Source organism: Perissodus microlepis, chromosome 14 (genome assembly GCF_051167445.1).
Source record: "Perissodus microlepis isolate ML-2025 ecotype Zambia chromosome 14, ASM5116744v1, whole genome shotgun sequence".
Taxonomy (NCBI): Eukaryota; Metazoa; Chordata; class Actinopteri; order Cichliformes; family Cichlidae; genus Perissodus; species Perissodus microlepis.
The window spans coordinates 38,477,524-38,494,726 of record NC_140474.1 but is presented as its reverse complement, the minus strand read 5'-3'; the positions used below and the strand labels follow the sequence as shown (position 1 = coordinate 38,494,726).

Genomic DNA, 17,203 nt, shown 5'->3' with positions numbered 1-17,203 from the left:
TCAGGACCGTACCTCAGCGGGGATGTGCCGTTGTTACTCAGCGGTCTTTAAAAAACAGCTTATGGATGCGCCGTGTCAGCTGATTAGTGTTTGCACACTTTTCTTCCAGCTGAGTTGCGTTGCTGATAATCCTGACCGATCCTTTCTACGGTTTTCATCTTGTAATCCTCTTTTTTAATTCAGTAGCTTTAATTCATGGAGAAGACTTTTCAAAGGCCTAAAGTCACAACCTGTGATGGCAGACGCACTGTATTAATGAACTGGTTAGTTCATCAGCTGACGGTGTAACACTGGGACTGCATTTAAACCTCTACAGGCTGAACAAACCAGCTCACTTGTTTCATATGAATTTCCTGAACAGTCTAATTTCCGTGGTCCTTGCAGACGTGGAGATGAGTGAGCAGTAATAACTGTTAGAGGTTCAGTGTCTCCGGCTGGCCTTCATCTGCAGTAGGTGCCCTTGAACAAGGCACCGACTCCTCAGAGCTTATCCAGGGTAGCTTTGCATGTTAATAAACGGTCTAAGCAGAGTGAGCTGAATAATCGTCAATGTGATTCATTCCTAAATTTGTACAAGCACAAACTTCTTGATTCATTTAACAGAAAGTAGTCTTTGTGAGGGATGAGATGAAACCTGTGAAATGGTCCCGCTGGGCGTAAGAAGACTGTGTCAGGCGTTTTCATTGCTTTATTAACTAATTATTCATTCCAGAGAACCGTCTAGAGATTCATGAATGATTAGTGTCAAACTTTTACAGCACAGATCTGATCTTCCCAGTGAGAGAGAAAGTGGCTGAAGCTCTTTCATGAGTGTGATTATCAGCAGAGGAGGTGCTGCAAATACTCTCGGCTATCTCTAATGTGTGTCCTGCAGGAGGAGCACGGTGCACCGATTGCACGATCTGCGTGTTTGCTTGCAAACTGTCTGCAGCCTGGCCGTTGGCTGTCCGGACTGCTGCTGACATGCGGTCTCTCTCGGGGGGCTCACGGGGCCCCGTAGCAACCGCATTGTTTGTTGTTTCCTAAACTGAGCAGAGGGGGGCCGAGGGAGCGCCGTAGACATCTTGAACTTGTCTGCCGCTCTGAATGGAAATCGTCCTTAAAAAGCCTTTGTGTGTGTTTGTGCCTGCGTGAGAAGGCGTTTGTCTGCCTCTCTTGTAATTACAGACGGGTATTTTTTATAAGCTAAAGACAGAGTGACATCAACCGTGTAGGATGGCCTGAGACGACGTGCCCTCTGTCTGCGTGCCAGGTCATATCCTGTACCTCCCACTGAGACACGGGGGCAGCATCAGATCTGCACACTGAGACTGTTTAAGCCTCTCAGAGGTCCTGCAGAACGCACCGAGGCAGGTTCTGGTTAGTTACGCCAACATGTCTTCCTTCTCCCTACGACGATCAATGTTTGTTTGGGGTGAAACTGCATTTTAAAAATATCAAAATAATAGTAAAATATTTTTTGAGTCAAAGTACATATCCATGACAGGCTCTGCTGCTGTTAGGCTGCTCATCGATCTTTGAGCGGTCAGGTAGGATTCACTGTGTGAGCCAACAGTGCCGCTGTTTTAAAACATGTAAGTCTAAAGTTTCGTTTCAGTACGAAGACCTCATTAAAATAACTGAGGCTGCGTCCACGCTGGCCCGGATAGATGTGAAAACGATGTTTTCGCTCGGCGTCCACACTGTCGTTTTGTCGTTTTCACAGAGCTGTGCGTCCACATTGAAACGGCCCAAAACGCTCACGTTCCAGTCCTGCGCATGCGTGAAACGCAAGAAGATTGGGCCGGTCTCATTCCTGTCTGCTGCGTATTCGCTTTCCGGCTCTTTGAAACGTCGGCAAGATGTTGAGGAAAAGCAGCGAGTTTTTTAAATGGACTAACAACGAGGTGGAGTTGCTGCTGCGAGTAACACAAAAGTACAAAGGTGCAAAAGCGAGGGAGAATACTAGGGCTGACAAAACTGAGAGCAAACAAAACAACTGCAGTATAATACCCTTCACTATCTTAGTTTAATTGGTCACATGACTGCATCACATGACTAAAATGTGTCATCGTTTTCAAAAAGTCTCAGATTTCGCTGTCCACGCTGACACGAAAGCACCGTTTCAAATGTATCTGCTTTGGAGAGCGTTTTCGACCCGAGTCTGGACCCGAGTCTGGACCCGAGTCTGGACCCGAGTCTGGACCCGAGTCTGGACCCGAGTCTGGACCCGTATGAATAACATGGCAGGCCAACCAACAGTTTGTAAGGAGCAAAGGGACTATAGTGTAAGGACTGGGAGTGGATTTATCCACAGTAGCGTGTAGATGGTGCTGCTGTGCCTGTGGTGACCATATCAGAGCGATCTGATCTAGTCCGTTTCGAGTGCTCTGTAACTTGGGCTTTTATTCACAGCGAGTATTGATACGCTCATGGATCTGACGTGTCAGCCATCTTTGATATGGTCATGTGACAGAAAATGTGAAAATGCACATCGCACCTTTGGAAAAGCGGATACACGAACAGAAATGCATGTAAACAAATGCAAATATGCCTAATATATACTAAAAGAGAAGAGAGCCATACTGTCTGTGAGGACGGAAGCCCCACCCACCTTCTGTTTGTGAGTGCCGACCAATCAGGAGAAAGCTAGCTTACAGGGAGAGAGAAGACGAGCTAACAGCTGCAGGTGTATAAAGAATATGTCATAGTGTAAATGATGCGAACTTGCCCTGGTGTTTATTAAAACACAGGAGGACAATGAGACTGCAGTTGTCACCACACAAGACCAGGATGAAATCACTGATCAGAGACATGAAAGTTAGAGACTCGTCGCCTCTCTGAGACATGAAAACTGTCCAAAGCATGAAAAAAATCACGTTGTTCACGTCTCTGTTACCAACCTGCTGACCTTCACACACCACGGTCAGACACTCCTTATGTTTCTACAACCTTTACCTTGTGCAACTTCCAGACACACAGACAATATTGACATTAGATATGGGCTCACAGCCCGTAGCGTATGAGGGCGAGCACATAACCGAGTCATGTAAATAAGGCCTTCAGGAGGCTGACAGAGTCTCTCTGAGAGGCTAAATTCCTCAGCAGCTTGTTATGTTGTTGCATTTGTTGAAGTCTGTGAGGAGGCAGGGCGTGGAGCTGCAGGGCCTGTAATTAGTCACAGTCGACTCACTGTCATGACAGATTCTTCTTGCCCGTGAGCGTGTGTTTCAAAGCCTTTCACACACAGCCTCCTCTCATTCACACAACTGGTTACCAAAAAGCAAAGTTATGTGAACAGTGAGCCTCCACAGCAGTGTGTTCAGGAGAAAGCAGCCTTATTGTGAAACCAACAGGAGTACCCAGCTCAGAGGCTGCTGGGAGACTGCAGCTGCGCACAGATTCATAGTGTGGCGCTGCTTACATGCAGGAGACTTGCTCTGAAGTCATTTTAATGTGGAAGGAGTTGAACCAGGAAGGAATCATCTCTGGAGACCTGTCAGATACTTGAAAAGGACTCGACATCAATGACCTCAGTCCACTAGCACTAGGAAAACTAGTGCAGACCATCAAACATGTTTGTTTTTAATCATAATGACTAAGATATTGAATTTCAGTGGAGGTCTTTCACCCAAATCTCAAACCTTTGGTCACAGTAGTTGTACACAGGTAGAAGACAGTAACAGGCTCCAGGTGACTCTAAGTTTTCCTGGTGAATGTAATGAAGACCATGAGACGTAGTTGAAGGTAGGGCTGGGCCATATCACACCTTTCATTGTAATACGGTATAATGTTGTAGAATATGGGTAAAACGCACATGCCTTTGTTTTCATACGCACATGGCGGCGACGCAGAATGAGAAGGGCGAACGCGGATCGTTGAATGAAACAGATGAACCAGGATGGGTTTGTGAAAATGCTGCAACTTCAGTGGTGGAACTGGTTTGGCTTTCGTCCGTCAGGGATGCGAGCGGACCGTCGTTATTAGCAAACGGATTTTATGTGCACGGCGCTCAAATCTGTCAAAAACGTTTCAGTACGACTTTGCTAAGCTACGAAGCCGCTCGATGGATTGTTGGAGCGTTACGGCTGCCGTGGGCGGAGCCTGGCGGAGTGATACGTACTGTGCTTCAACATAATGTTACCGTATTGTGTGTATAACCTCTTAAGTGTTGTGGATATTATACATGGTTATGCTGAGGATATGTCGGCCAGTCTCCACTGGAAATGCCTTTTGGTTAAACTGTCAGCCAGGAATTTGCACTGTTACGTTGTTGTATAGCTTTAACGCACATAAAAAACAGCTGCTTGTTTCAGTGAAAACACATAGATGGTAGGTAGTCGTAGTGTGGTGAATCTGACGTTCAGCACTCTCAGAGCAGACGTCACCTGAACAGGAGGAACAGGAAGTTGGTTGTGTCCATCTGGATGTTTTCAGTGGGAGAAGCGTTTCGTCATCATCCAGGTGACTTCTTCAGTCTCAGCTGACTGCAGGTTTCCGACCTTACAAACAGCACCTGCACAATGACATGGTTTCCCTTCTCCAGCTTTGTGCAGGTGCTGTTCTGTCTCCAGTGTCTTTTTGTGCCATTCAGCATCTGGTCTGGTTTGAGAACCTGCAACTGTCAGAAAGTTTATTAATCAGCATATCAAGAACTCACAGGTTCATCGGTCTGACGTTGGAGTACGCACTTTAATTTATCCATCCATCATCATCTTTGAAGTTACTGATCATTTGGTCTTCTTCTTTGGTGGATCATCTTTTACAGTCTCTTTTCCAAAGTAACACACTCTGATCTTGAGGCTGTTTCAGTTTCACATCTACAAAAGTAAAGCTCAGAGAAGCAGCTGAAAGTGAAAGAGCTCAGCTGAAGGCTCTGTGCCTCTTCATGGTCCTTCAGCCACGCGCTGGAGTTGAATATGTTTTCCTCTGTGTTATAGGCAGAAGGAGCCCTTCTGCTGAGTGTCCTCAATTTTCCATGGCACTCGTGTTGGAAGGTCTCCAGAGTAAAGCGTCCACTGATATTCCTGTGACACTTGTGTTATTCAGCGTTTGTGTCAGGCTCGAGCTGGGCGATTTTTCATATCACGATATGTTTTTTTCATTTCAGGCGATTACGATATCTATCACGATATAAGCCAAATAACTATTTTGTAAGATTTAAACAAGTAAAATGTGAAATAATCAGCAGCTTGTTTTGATTTAAATATTTCTTTCCCATAATAAGTTCAACAGGGTAGCTGTACTTAAGGAACATGAGACTTTTTCAGATAAATAAAGGCAAATATTGCAAACTACACAAAAGGCAGCCGCTAAAGTGTTTGAGTTTCAAAATAGAACAAACAAAACAGGCTACTAAATTGTCAATTCCACTTAGAAACAAAATATTAATTCTAAAAACAAATCTTAGTTTGTTTTACAGAAGAACAGACAAAATTGACTAACTTTTGTCAATATCAAATAAACTGAGAACTAAAAGGAAATTCTCCATCTCTCCTTGTTGCATAGCTGAGCTTTTCAAACAGTTTTAACAGTTACGTTAGTCTGACAGAAGCCGAATGACGAATCAGCGCTTCCAGTCACAGATTGAGCTGCACCGCTTTATTGTATTTCCAGACTTGCTTTCAGCACATTTACAGTGCCGCTGCTCTGTGTTCGTCAGACTTCAAATAGCCGAAACACCTTCACACTACGGGACTTCTCTGGCTCTTCCGTTCGACAATCTCTCCGGCGTTGGAACCATCATCTGTTTTCTCTTCGGTAACCTTCGGTCACGCTCTCGGTTGATTTTTCTCTAGTCGGCGCACTCATTTCCTCCATTACCCGGCGGCACGGCGGCTGGCTGCTTCCCAAACAAATACACGTGTGCGGCTTGGCACTTGTGCTGTACGTAACAAGTCACGTGACGTGACGCTGCGGCTGTGATTGGTTCGGCTCTGTGCTACCTAATTAGGATTGGCTGTTCTTTTTTTTAAGAGGACAAGAGCGGTGAGGACTATCGCAATAGTTAAATTTTTCTATCGAGAAAAAGTTATTTCGCGATACATATCGTTATCGTTCTGTCGCCCAGCTCTACGTCAGGCTCATCCACGCTGAGCTGAAGTTCTGGAGGAGCTCCTCTGTAACGAGCTCACAGCGATGCTGACCGCGCACATTTTATAACGCTGTGCTAAAAAAAGTGAAGTTGTCATGGACGTAACCCCGAGGGTGGGGTGATCCCTGACCTGGAAATAAAAGTTGGAAGCCAGACTTGGAGGGATCCAGATTTCTGATCAGTTTGTGTGATGGATGCGTTTACTGTCCTCCAGCCCTTTGCTGCGCAGGTCGTACCACGGAGGTGTGTTGGTGACGCTCTAACACTGTTGCATGTTTGAGCCTGTCAATACGTGTTTGTGAGCTGTTGTTATAGAAGTAAAAGGAATCAAGCATGTACATTACGTTATTGCTCCATGTTTTAGACCCTGGTTGGAATAAGTCAAGTGTAACAAGGCGAGCACTTACAGACAGTGCAGGTACAGGTTTCTGTCAGCTGTGGGCAGTAATGCATACTTTGATGCCAGTAACGAGCGAAGGGGAAACTCTTTAAACAGCCTTTAATTCAGCTGGTTGTCGCTGGCCTTTGGAGCCTGGCGGTAAGCCCTCTCTAATGACCGAGCCCGTCTGATCCAGGCTGTCCGGCCTGGCGCTGCTCTCTCCACATGGCCGTCTGACTGACGCGCTGTCTTGGCAAACACAGTTGGCATGAAGCGAGTGCCAGAGTGCTTCATCCTCGGCACATTCACACTTCGCTATCAGTAAAGACGGTCCCGTCAGGCCTGTTTAGTTCGGAGACACTGCATTTTGTGCTGAGGATTGTTTATTAATGAAATGGGCTGAACCGGGCCACTGTGCGCCCGCTCTTACTTTGAAAGGGTGTAAAGCAGGTGCAGCTGCAAAAAGCGCTCTCTCAACCCAGAATAGCAAAGGACAAAAAAGCAAGTACGACTTCATCGCTTGCTATTCTGAGCAGAGTTTACTTTGCACAGTGACTCACAGTGTCTCTGTGTGTGACTTCCACTCAGATTAGCTCGCTTCAGATCTGTGTGGTGGGGGCCATCCTTAGCCAGAGTCCTGTGGAGAGAGAAATCTGTTGTTGGAATCCCTCCTGGTTGCTCCCGGAGGTTGATAAAGGTCGATGCTTAATGCATCTTTGATGAAACCTTTTTCTCAGATGTACAACTCTCGCTAGACTTGAGTTCTCTTCTCTTGACCTGCCCTTGAAATATCAGCGATGGGCCTCGAGTTGTGAGGACTTTGCCTCAGGCAGAGATTTGATTTCGTGGAGTTTAAAAGGAGGTTGAACTCTGAGAAACTGCTGTCAACAACCTGTCCCAGTCTGCCTCCTCGACGTTTTCCTTCATATTCCGTCTGAGGTGTTGGGGAGGGTTTCCTGCATAGTTGGTGTCTTTGCCGTCGTCCACGAGGATTAGTGCCCCAAATATACCCGCGCTCTGCGTATGTGACCGTCGTGTCCTACGACACGGCCAAATATGTCCAGCTACTGTGGGACAGCAAACCTGCCCACCTAGGCTGCCAAATATATCCTGCACCTAGACTGCATGAACCCTGTGACCGGCAGGGAGAAGTTTTCTTCACGCTCAAAGGGAGCGTTTGCAGAATCGCAGCTTTGTGTAATTCACTGCACAGTAAATATTTATGCATGTTTACTGTGGCCAGGCAGATTACTGTGATTGCAGCTCCTCTGCTGGAAAATCAGACGGGGCCGGGAAACAGGAAAGGATAGATGTGCTTGAACAGATAAGACCACTCTTTATCTGGGACAGCCATAAATCTGTTGCCCCACCCATCCAAAGGAAAGCTGCAGTAATCCAGTCTGGAGACGGCACCAACGACGCTGCTGCAAACAAGAGGCAGATTAGGTCAGGGGGCGCCGTGTCACACCAACACAGCATTGTGTTCACGGTGCTGTTTGGCTCAGAGGACACGCAGCAGGGGACCGTTTGAAAAAGAAGTTTGAACTGCTTGGCTGCTGTTTGCTGGCCTGTCCACTAGAGGGCGCCATGCTACTGTTCAGACTCTTTGCTGGTGATGCTGACCGGCAGCTTCCACAGGACTCCTCACTCACTCACTCACTCACTCACTCACTCACTCACTTTTTAAACCCTTTGAAATGCAAATTTGCTCAGAAGTGCTGAAAAATGAGAATGTCTGTAATGAAATGCATAAAGACAGAGCTGTGAGGAAAACATGAGCATATATTATCTAAATGTAAGATTGTTGATGGGGGCGGGGCACTGCTGATGTTGCTGGTTCAGCTGCACCGGCGTCCGGAGAAACCGCCTGCAGGACGTTAGACGAGTCATACTAAACTTTTATTGTCGTAATAAAAATGTATAAACCTGAGATCTGATGACGCAACTGGAGTTATAAATGGAGAAGAAGATGAGGGATGTTTACATGAGGCAGCCAATTACATTTGACTTTCAGTTATGAGTTTGGGTGACAAACTCAAAAGTTACATCAACCATCACCGGTGTCTGGGGTGATGATGCAAACACCTGAGGACATGAAGAAGAGCGTGCAGGGTGGAGGTGAGTGTCGAGGGTTGTTTGTGACTGGAGGACGTCTACAACATGACCTGCTGTGACCTACAAGGTCAGACGGGTAAACTGGTTTCAGCAGGCTGGGAAGCTCGAGGCGTTTAGTGGCTGCAAAAGGAAACGAGGAGGAGCACAGAGAAGGTTCATGGATGTAGTGAAGGTTGGTGGAGGCAGGCGATGTGCTGAGGTGAGCCCTAAAAGGACCAGCTGAAAGGACATAACCCTAACCTGTGAAAGTCCAAACCTCACTTCCTCTCCAGCCTGCTGCTGACCTGAAAACGTAGACGTCACCACTACGGACCAAAATAATGATTCAGTTTGAACTGTAACAGCCTCGTTTGGACAAATCTGCAGCTGAAGAAGTCATGCAGGCCGCAGCATTGGGAGTTATGTGATATAAGCTAAGCCTGGATTTATAATGTGGTTAGTGAAAAATGATCAACGCTCTTAAAATATTGAGTTTATGTCGGAACAGAATAAGTCAGTCCTCACACACAGAAGCAGGCAGCGGGTACAGGCTGCACCCATATGTAGTAAAGGAACCCAAACAACACTAGACTCGTGTTTCTGTCATACAGGAATCAGCTCATCACTGCAGCATGGTGCTCCAACACATCCATTCAGTATATTAAAGGATGTAACACAAGGACTGCTTAGTGCTTTGGTGAAAATGACCTTTTTTCTTGCTGAATGTGAAACTTCAGGGGCCATGAGGCCGAGCGTGGGCTTCCTCCTGGAGCAGACTCCTGGAAGCTCCTGATATCATGAAGTGAAATTGTTTGGAGGCTTTTAGTGTGCCTCTGCTGAGCGTTTAAAGCAGCACAAAGCACTTCAAAGGCGCTGCTTTCATTATTAAACAGCCAAAAGAGAAATAATTAGCAGAAGTTGGACTCGAAGCCAGTGCGGAGAACAGTCGGAGCACTTCAAAGCTCGCTCGGTCCCTGATATCTAACAGCTGAAGACCATCAGTCATGGGAGTGAACGTGGCCTATTTCAGGATAAAGTTCTACTTCATGTGCAGAATTAGCCCCTTTGCTTTTCTTAGAACTACCCAGCAGGGCTCCTCCCACTCCAGGAAGTCCTTGCATGTTATGATCTCGAACTCCACCTCTCACAAGACCTGAGAGGCTGGGGGTTCCGAAGTGGAGGGTAGGCTTCGCTCTTCGTCGGTCCCAAAGTAGCTCGACCAGGAGGCGCGCAGAGAGCAGCTATGGACCGCTATCACATGCTGAGCGGCAGCAGCAGGACCTCCCCTCTGCTGGGAGCTCAGAGCAGGGAGCAGGCCATGGTGTACCTGCTGGCTCTGGCTAGAGAGAAGCCGGTCTTTCTCAACAGCATGGCAGCTCTCATGAAGGTAACTGCTGCTGCTGATGTTCACGCTTCCTGTCGGAGGGATATTAGTAGCACTGTTCAGAGGCTGCATGTGGTTACAGCTCGGTGCTCTCAGACTATTTGTGTGGAGTTTGGGAAATGTGATTTTAATCCCCGTTATGGAACGATCCCACAAACCTGGACTGTGTGGAAATGTGGGGTCTGTGCTGAAGCAGAGGGCAGGCAGAGCCCTGCTGTGTGCTGCAGGTGCTCTCAGTGCTCACGCCTGTGGTAAGGAATGCATGTTAGTGCTAAGCTGCATTTCAGACACCGTCGGTGTATTAGTCTGTGCTGTTACCAACACTATAATCTCTTACACAGCAAACAGGGAGTTTCTAACAGATGTTTGGTTAACAACAAACAAGTGAGCTGTTCATGTGACAGAGTGATAAAGTGCTGAGGGAGCTGAGCTTGGTGCCGGTCGATGCTGTGCGTCTGGCTCCGCCCATGTGGACCCCTCAGGTGTTATAGATGGATGATGCCACAGACTGGTTACGTGTGTGAGCGACCTCGTACCATCGCTGTAAATGCATGCAGTAAATCAGAGAAAAGGTTTCACTGTGCACGAAACCTGGAGCTGAAATCGGTGTGTTGCAGCTGGTAGGCCTGCTTAGCAGTCTGCATCTACATGTGCTAGTTGGTGATAAATGACAGATGAGATGCTGGTGTTAGACTCCTGTCAGGCTCACGCCAAGCCTCGTTATTATTAGCACCAAAACACGTATACCTGTGCTATCATACGCAAACTACAGCAGCATCTCCAGCTGCCTCCTCGGGTGTCAGTCAGAGCAGCCTGGCCCCTTGCTCTGAATCCTACCTGAGAGAACCCACAGGTGTCTTCCTGCAACGTGGAAGGTGCAGCAGAGCCCTGTGCTGCTGTGTGCATCCTCCACGGTGCAGCTGTTTGGCTCCTACGTTAACTAAATCTCCTCCAGCCACACTGTTTGACTGCTGCACCCAGCAGCTTCTCGGGCGGGTATTGATATTTAATTTCTTACGCGTAGCAAATTGTTTAAGTTGACAGAGCTGATGTAATGGGCTGCACGTGTTGCACACTCGGCGTTATCTCCATCCTGTAACAATCAAGCCATAAGCCTGCTTTATGGTCTCCCAGCAGTGTTTAGAGAACGTGACTCCCATCTCGCCTTTAATCGCTGCATCTCGCCTTTGATGTTCTCCTCTCTATGCTGCAAGCGTTTGACGTGATAACTGGAACCTGGTCCTCACTTTAAGAAGTGGCCTCAGGCCTTGGACGCCGCTCAAAGAGGAGGCGTCGGCGGTTTAAATGCCAGCCACCCCCTCTACGAGCAACAGCCCTGTAGTTTGATTGGATGATGGGTGCCAGTGACTCCACACTGAGGACCACCAGCTTTATTAAACAGCTCTTCCTGTTTGTGCGTTCAGCCAGGACAGAGAAACGAGCATAAAAAGAAATTGTAAGGAGCGTCTGTTTGTTCCTCCTCTGGGAGCTGAAAACCACGAGGCTGTGATGATGAATGGGGTTTGTTCTGTAGACCGTTACGGAGAAGGCGAGTGCGGCGACTCGCCCACCCCGCCTGCAGATATATGTAGAGAATAAGGCTTTGTTGAACTTTCCCAGTTTACCCTGCAGAGCCTGTGCATGTGAGGCTTGTGTTTACGCCTGTGACGTAGGTTGAGCGTGGCCGTACGCTTTAAAAGTAACCGCTGTGATCAAAGGTACTCAGGCAGGGGAAGGCCCTCGGGGCGCTCGGGGGAGGAGGAGGGAGGAACATTAAAGGCTATGAGGATAAAATGGGAGACGGCGACTCTCCTGGGAGAGAGGGAGACATGAGGAAGCCATGCCGACTGCTGGGAGGATGAGGATGGTACAGAGTAACAGGCGTCCGTGGCTCTGTGCACATGTGGGAACAGCGTTGTTACTGCTCAGAGCAACACTGTTACAGGAGTTTCATTACTGAGGGAGGAGCTGGGGCCACATGGCAAACTAACACAGAGCTCTCACACAAACATGCTTCAGTGGGAGTAAACGCGTGGTGCCTCGCCAGAAGACATGAACTGTTTCCTGTTTGTTTCCTCCTTCCTCTCACTGTTGCCTCAGGTTACAGGACACCAGGCCACCCACAGCACAGCTTCAGTGTTTCTGCCAGTGGGTTGTAACCCAGCTGACTGCTATGTTTGTTTCAGATCATCAAGCATGCTTTAACACATGCCTCGTTCACCCGTTCATACAAGGACATTTGGCACGTAGACCGGGATCAAACCACCAACCTCTCGATGACCTGTAGATGACCCGCTCTACCTCCTGAGCTACAGCCACGCCCACGTGCAGTTTTTAAATGGGGATTTCATTTATATGAGGAAAAGGTTTCCCACACCTACCTGGCCTGTGTGGAGACGTAACGCCTCCTGTTAGTCCAGGACATGATCCCCTGTAAAGTCACACAGTGGCTTTAATGCTTTGGTTTCTAAATGGAACAAATATGAGTGTTATTAGTGCTTGTGTCCGATTTGGAAACTGTTTGTTCAAAACTAGGCCAGCTGTTTCCTCCTGGTACCTGCTGGCTTCAACTTTACTGTAGCACTACACAGTGATCTCAGCGACGCGTGAGGTTCTTGTCTAAGAAATTTAGAGCGATAGTTAATCTGCAGTAATCCTGTAGACAACACATTCCCTGAAAAACCTTCGTTTTTGGTCGTTTTGCTTGAAACAGCCACATTACAAGGATAAACCAGCAGCACCGGCCTCAGAACGCTTTAATCCAGCTAATCCAGCCAGTAGGTGAGACCGAGAGGGTGGGTGCAGGCTGGAGACGTCCTTCACAGCCCCCGTGGTTGGAGTCTGGGTGACTTGACCCAGCACCAACGCTCCATTAAAAATCTCACGTGTGGGATTTGGACTGCATGCGCGCCGATCTGATACTGCAGCTTTGGCACATTTAAGCAGATTATCAAAGCTGCAGTTTATGAATCAAAGTCGTGAATTTGCTGTAAAATGTGTAGAAAAGCAGCGAGACTCACATCTGTCATCATGAAAGGAAAGTTGGCCTCCTGCAGATGTTGGTTGATTTTCCTCCAGTATGTGACCAGTACAAGGACTGAGCTGTGATGGTCACATTGTTGGTGGTTTCAGATTTGTGACTGTGTTTTGTGTGTGCTGGTGACGCAGCAGGGCACACAGGCAGGTTTAAGCATTCACTAAAATAGAAACGCTTAGATGTATAAAAAATCTATTTGAGGCTCGGCTTCATGGACTACGATCCTTTACCTGAGTCACAGGATGAAGGTTGACACGTGAATAACTTGACCGAGGTTCCCCGTGAGCCAGCGTACACAGGACAGACGCTACGAAACACAAATGTCTGAGAACACGTGAGACTAACAGTCAGGTGTGCAGCAGCAGGACTGTGACACGTACAGGCGAGGACCTGAGATAACAGACTGATTCAGGAAAATCATCACGAAGCTGACATGTAAAATCAGGAGCTTTACCCACACGCACTCGTTAGTGTAGTTACTGTAACAGGTCAGTGCAATGGCTTCATGTACTTTGAGAAGTCAGGATCTGATTATAAATACCAAGCAGCTGACCTCTAATGACAGGAGCCAGACCCGGCTGCAAATACATGTTTAGCAGTACTCTGTACTGCAGCTAGCCTTTGTGGCTAGGCTCGTACTGTTCCCTCAGCGAGTGGGTTTTATTTCCTGTGAGTGTCGTTGATGGATGTTTGTTTATAATGGTCTCCGTGAACGTTGCTGTGGAAGTCTGTGTTTCAGCCATGCTGTTGGCACTTGGGGTTTGTCTGGTTTTGCCTATGTGTCCATCATGAGAGCAAGTAAACCCTTTTCCCAACATCAGATTTTTAAAACCAGTTTCAGATTAATAGTGGGAGAAGTTCTTTTGTGGGCGCATTCATTAAACTTGGGACGTCCTTCTCTAAACGCTCTCCATGTTGTACATGTGCTGCTGTTACTGTGTCCGGCTGGGACATGAGTGTTGCACATGTAGGGCTCTAATTAACACACTGACCTGCTGTACCACCTCCGTCCTTCTCAGCCAGCTCAGAGACGCCTCAGAGCTGCTAAAGATGTCTGCAGACAGACTTGGACACAAGTGGGCGACTTCTGTGAAACAAGTCCAGAAAAATGGGATTCACAGAAATCTGTCCACAGCTGATTGAGAGCATCTCTTAGGCCCAGTTTGAAGCTGATTTATGTGGAAGACTGTGTGATGCTGCTCCTCATCCAGGTTGGCTTGCAGTCAGACGATTTCTTGACTAAATCGAGACAGCTTATGAACCCCGAACAATCTAACCTTTGTGTAGATTCGAGCAGATGTTGAGTGGGAGGGCTGGTGTAGGTTTTGGTTTGAAGTTTTCTGGTGAACGTACAACACTGCTGCACAGCCCAGAGGGGTCTCGTACTCCCACTCACTCAGTTACAAGCTAAGCTGGTCCCAGATTCCAGGTTAACACTAACGGGGGGGCGGTAGCTCCTAATCATGCAGATGCTCATACTGCAGTATGAGGGGGAAAGACGCACCAAAGCTCATCACTGTGGCTGAAAACTGCTCGGCTTGCCGAGTGTTCCAGATCGGCTCTGAATGAGATCACAAGAACACAAAGTGTGTCACTGAGCTTCTGGTAAAAGATTGGTTGGAGATTTTGAAACACTGGTTGGTGTTTTGTTGCCGGCTGCCGCCCTTGGAGACACCGCGTCTGCAGCAGAGGGCTTCCACAGCAGTAGATATTTGGGTGGGTGACCTGACCCCACACAGTGACAGCTGACTGCCACAGAGAGGCTGCCGCGTTGTTTCAAGCAGTGCTAGCTGTTTACTGTAAGGCCGGGGAGCTCAAAAATAAAGTGGGCTGCATTATGTACTGTGTTCATTTTAATATGTTACCACCCAGCCTGTGCTCACATCACAGCCACAGCAATGCCACCCACTGTGGACCTTTAGCATTGCGGTTGCTCCTTCTAATTTAGACACGACCATCTTTGAATGACGGTGGAGTGCTAACTTGTTAGCTGAGGTGGATCCATGGACCATGTTTGTGCACCACATAGACTCATGGGACACATGAAGTACTATAAAAAGACTTGACAGTTACCACCACAGCGAGGCCTGCTCGGGTTATTTTAAAAACATCCTAAAATCCACAAAACACAACTGAGATGGTTAATGAGTGCAAGGCTACAACGCTAACTGGCACCAGTTTGTTCCAGGTTCCATGTACTGGTAGGTGAGCCAGTCAGACCACAGGGCCAGTCTGGTGAGTTAGTCGGGCGACTCGCAGATGATGACAATAGTTTTGCAGATTTTTCCGAGTTTTAGGACAAATTTCTTAACGGCTACCAACTGAAGGATAGTTTGTCTCTGCTTCACGTCTGTGAGTTAATGGTTCAATCGAAATGTATTTATATAGGATCAAATCACAACAGCAGTCAGCTCAAGCTGCTTTATGTTGTACCATAGAGATTCTACAGTAACAGGATGTGCAGAGAAAAACCCAACAATCACATGACCCCCTATGAACAAGCACTTTGGCGACAGTGGGAAGGAAAAACTCCCTTTTAACAGGAAGAAACCTCCAGCAGAACCAGGCTCAGGGAGGGGCGGGGCCATCTGCTGTGATTGGTTGGGGTGAGAGAAGGAAGACAGGATAAAGACATGCTGTGGAGAGACAGAGATTGGTTAATAATAATAAAGTAATATCACGGAGCTGTGTGTAAACACAGTGGAAAAGGGTGAGTGAAGAAGAAGCAGTGCATCATGGGAGGCCCCAGCAGCTTAGCCTGTTGTAAAGAGGTCGAGAAGGTCAAAGTCAGCAGTAGTTCGTCTCAGTTGACTATAAAGACAATCAGCTGATTAATCAGTTATAAGAATAATATCAGTTGCACCTTTGCAGTCAGGAACCGAGCAGCTGTTCAGAGTCTGGCTGCCGTGTGCACGAACACATCAGTGTGTCTGTCGTCACAGGTAAGCTGTTTCCAGTCACTCCTGCCTGTGCAGCCCTGATCTCATGTCCTCCTTTGCTTGTGTGCTCGCCGCAGGAGAGACAGCGACTAGAGACCATCTTAAACCTCTGTGCTGAGTACAACAAAGGAGAGGGCACCGGCCTGGATCCGCTGTGCTTGGGGAGGTCGGGCTTCCCGGGATGTCTGGAGAACGCGCCGGGAGGGACGGCGTCTTCAAGCACGCTCCGCCTAGCACAGAGACAGAGGGAGAGCGACGAGGAGAACCTGAAGGAGGAGTGTAGTAGCACAGAGAGCACTCATCAGGAGGTGAGGACGTCTCCTGCTGCCAGCGCAGCGTCCACACTGCACAATGGAGACAGACAGGTCAGAGGGAACGCTGGTTTCACATGCTGTCTTTGCATGCAGCTGCAAATGGTGCGCCTGGCTCTGCTGCATCAGGGTTTCATCTTCACCTAGACTCCACTTAGCTTCTCTTTGTAATGTGAAGCAGTTTATCAGCTTTGGCATTGCTTGTGTTTTCCTGTTTGGTGACTGGATTCCTGCACTGGATGCTGCACGAGGCTAGTTTCTTCTGTTTGTGCCTTCAGTTAATTGTCTTCCTTTGTTCTCCATCTTTTATCAGATTTCCTAATGATTACATATATTTGAATGAACGTGGACAGCCTTCTGTGGCGGGATTGATGCTTTATGTTTTCACCCCTCTGTTTCTCTCTGAAGCACGAGGACTCCTCCAGCGCAGGCAGCGGCGGTCGTGTGGAGCTGGGCTACCTGGAGGAAGAGCGGGTCCGTGTCCTGGCTCGGATCGACGAGCTCAAAACCCGGCTCACAGAACTGGAGCAGCAACTCCAAGAGTCCAAACAGGAGGTAGAGCAGTGGATGATGCTGATGGGAATTGGTGACATCCAGCATCTTTTCATAACGTTTGTTCTAAGAAAGAGCAGCATGGTTATGATGATGCTTGTCTCAAAGCCCGCTGGTCCCACTGTGTCACTGTGCTGTCCTTCCAGGCTGAGATGGAGCGCGCCTTACTGCAGGGCGAGAGGCAGGCAGAGCTCGACCAGATAGAGACCGAAGCAGATATCGTCGCTCAGCTGCAGCACAAGCTGGACGAGCTGGAGAGCGCCATCCAGAGAGAGAAAGACAAGGTACATGAAGCCGTAATCAGGAGGCGGGGCGGACGAGCTTCAGGGTTTTATTTCAGTTCAGAGGTTAAACACACACAGATACACTCACTGCCTGTGCTTTCAGTCTTCCCTCACTGGGTCATCACTGTCGGTGTTTCTGAGCATCCTTGA

The 17,203-nt window shown here is 48.0% G+C and overlaps 1 protein-coding gene across 10 annotated transcripts in view; it reads left to right on the top strand.

The window, feature by feature from the left end:
• phldb1b (pleckstrin homology-like domain, family B, member 1b) overlaps positions 1–17,203 on the top strand; it is a 136,820-nt gene that overhangs the window by 77,049 nt on the left and 42,568 nt on the right. For 9 of the 10 annotated variants that reach the window (XM_084949855.1, XM_084949857.1, XM_084949859.1 and 6 more), the window contains 3 exons: positions 15,984–16,271; positions 16,626–16,772; positions 16,916–17,053. In XM_084949855.1, coding sequence (XP_084805981.1) covers positions 15,984–16,271; positions 16,626–16,772; positions 16,916–17,053 — 573 coding nt within the window. The remainder of the gene's footprint in view (positions 1–15,983; positions 16,272–16,625; positions 16,773–16,915; positions 17,054–17,203) is intronic. The other variant, XM_084949861.1, reaches the window with a different exon arrangement.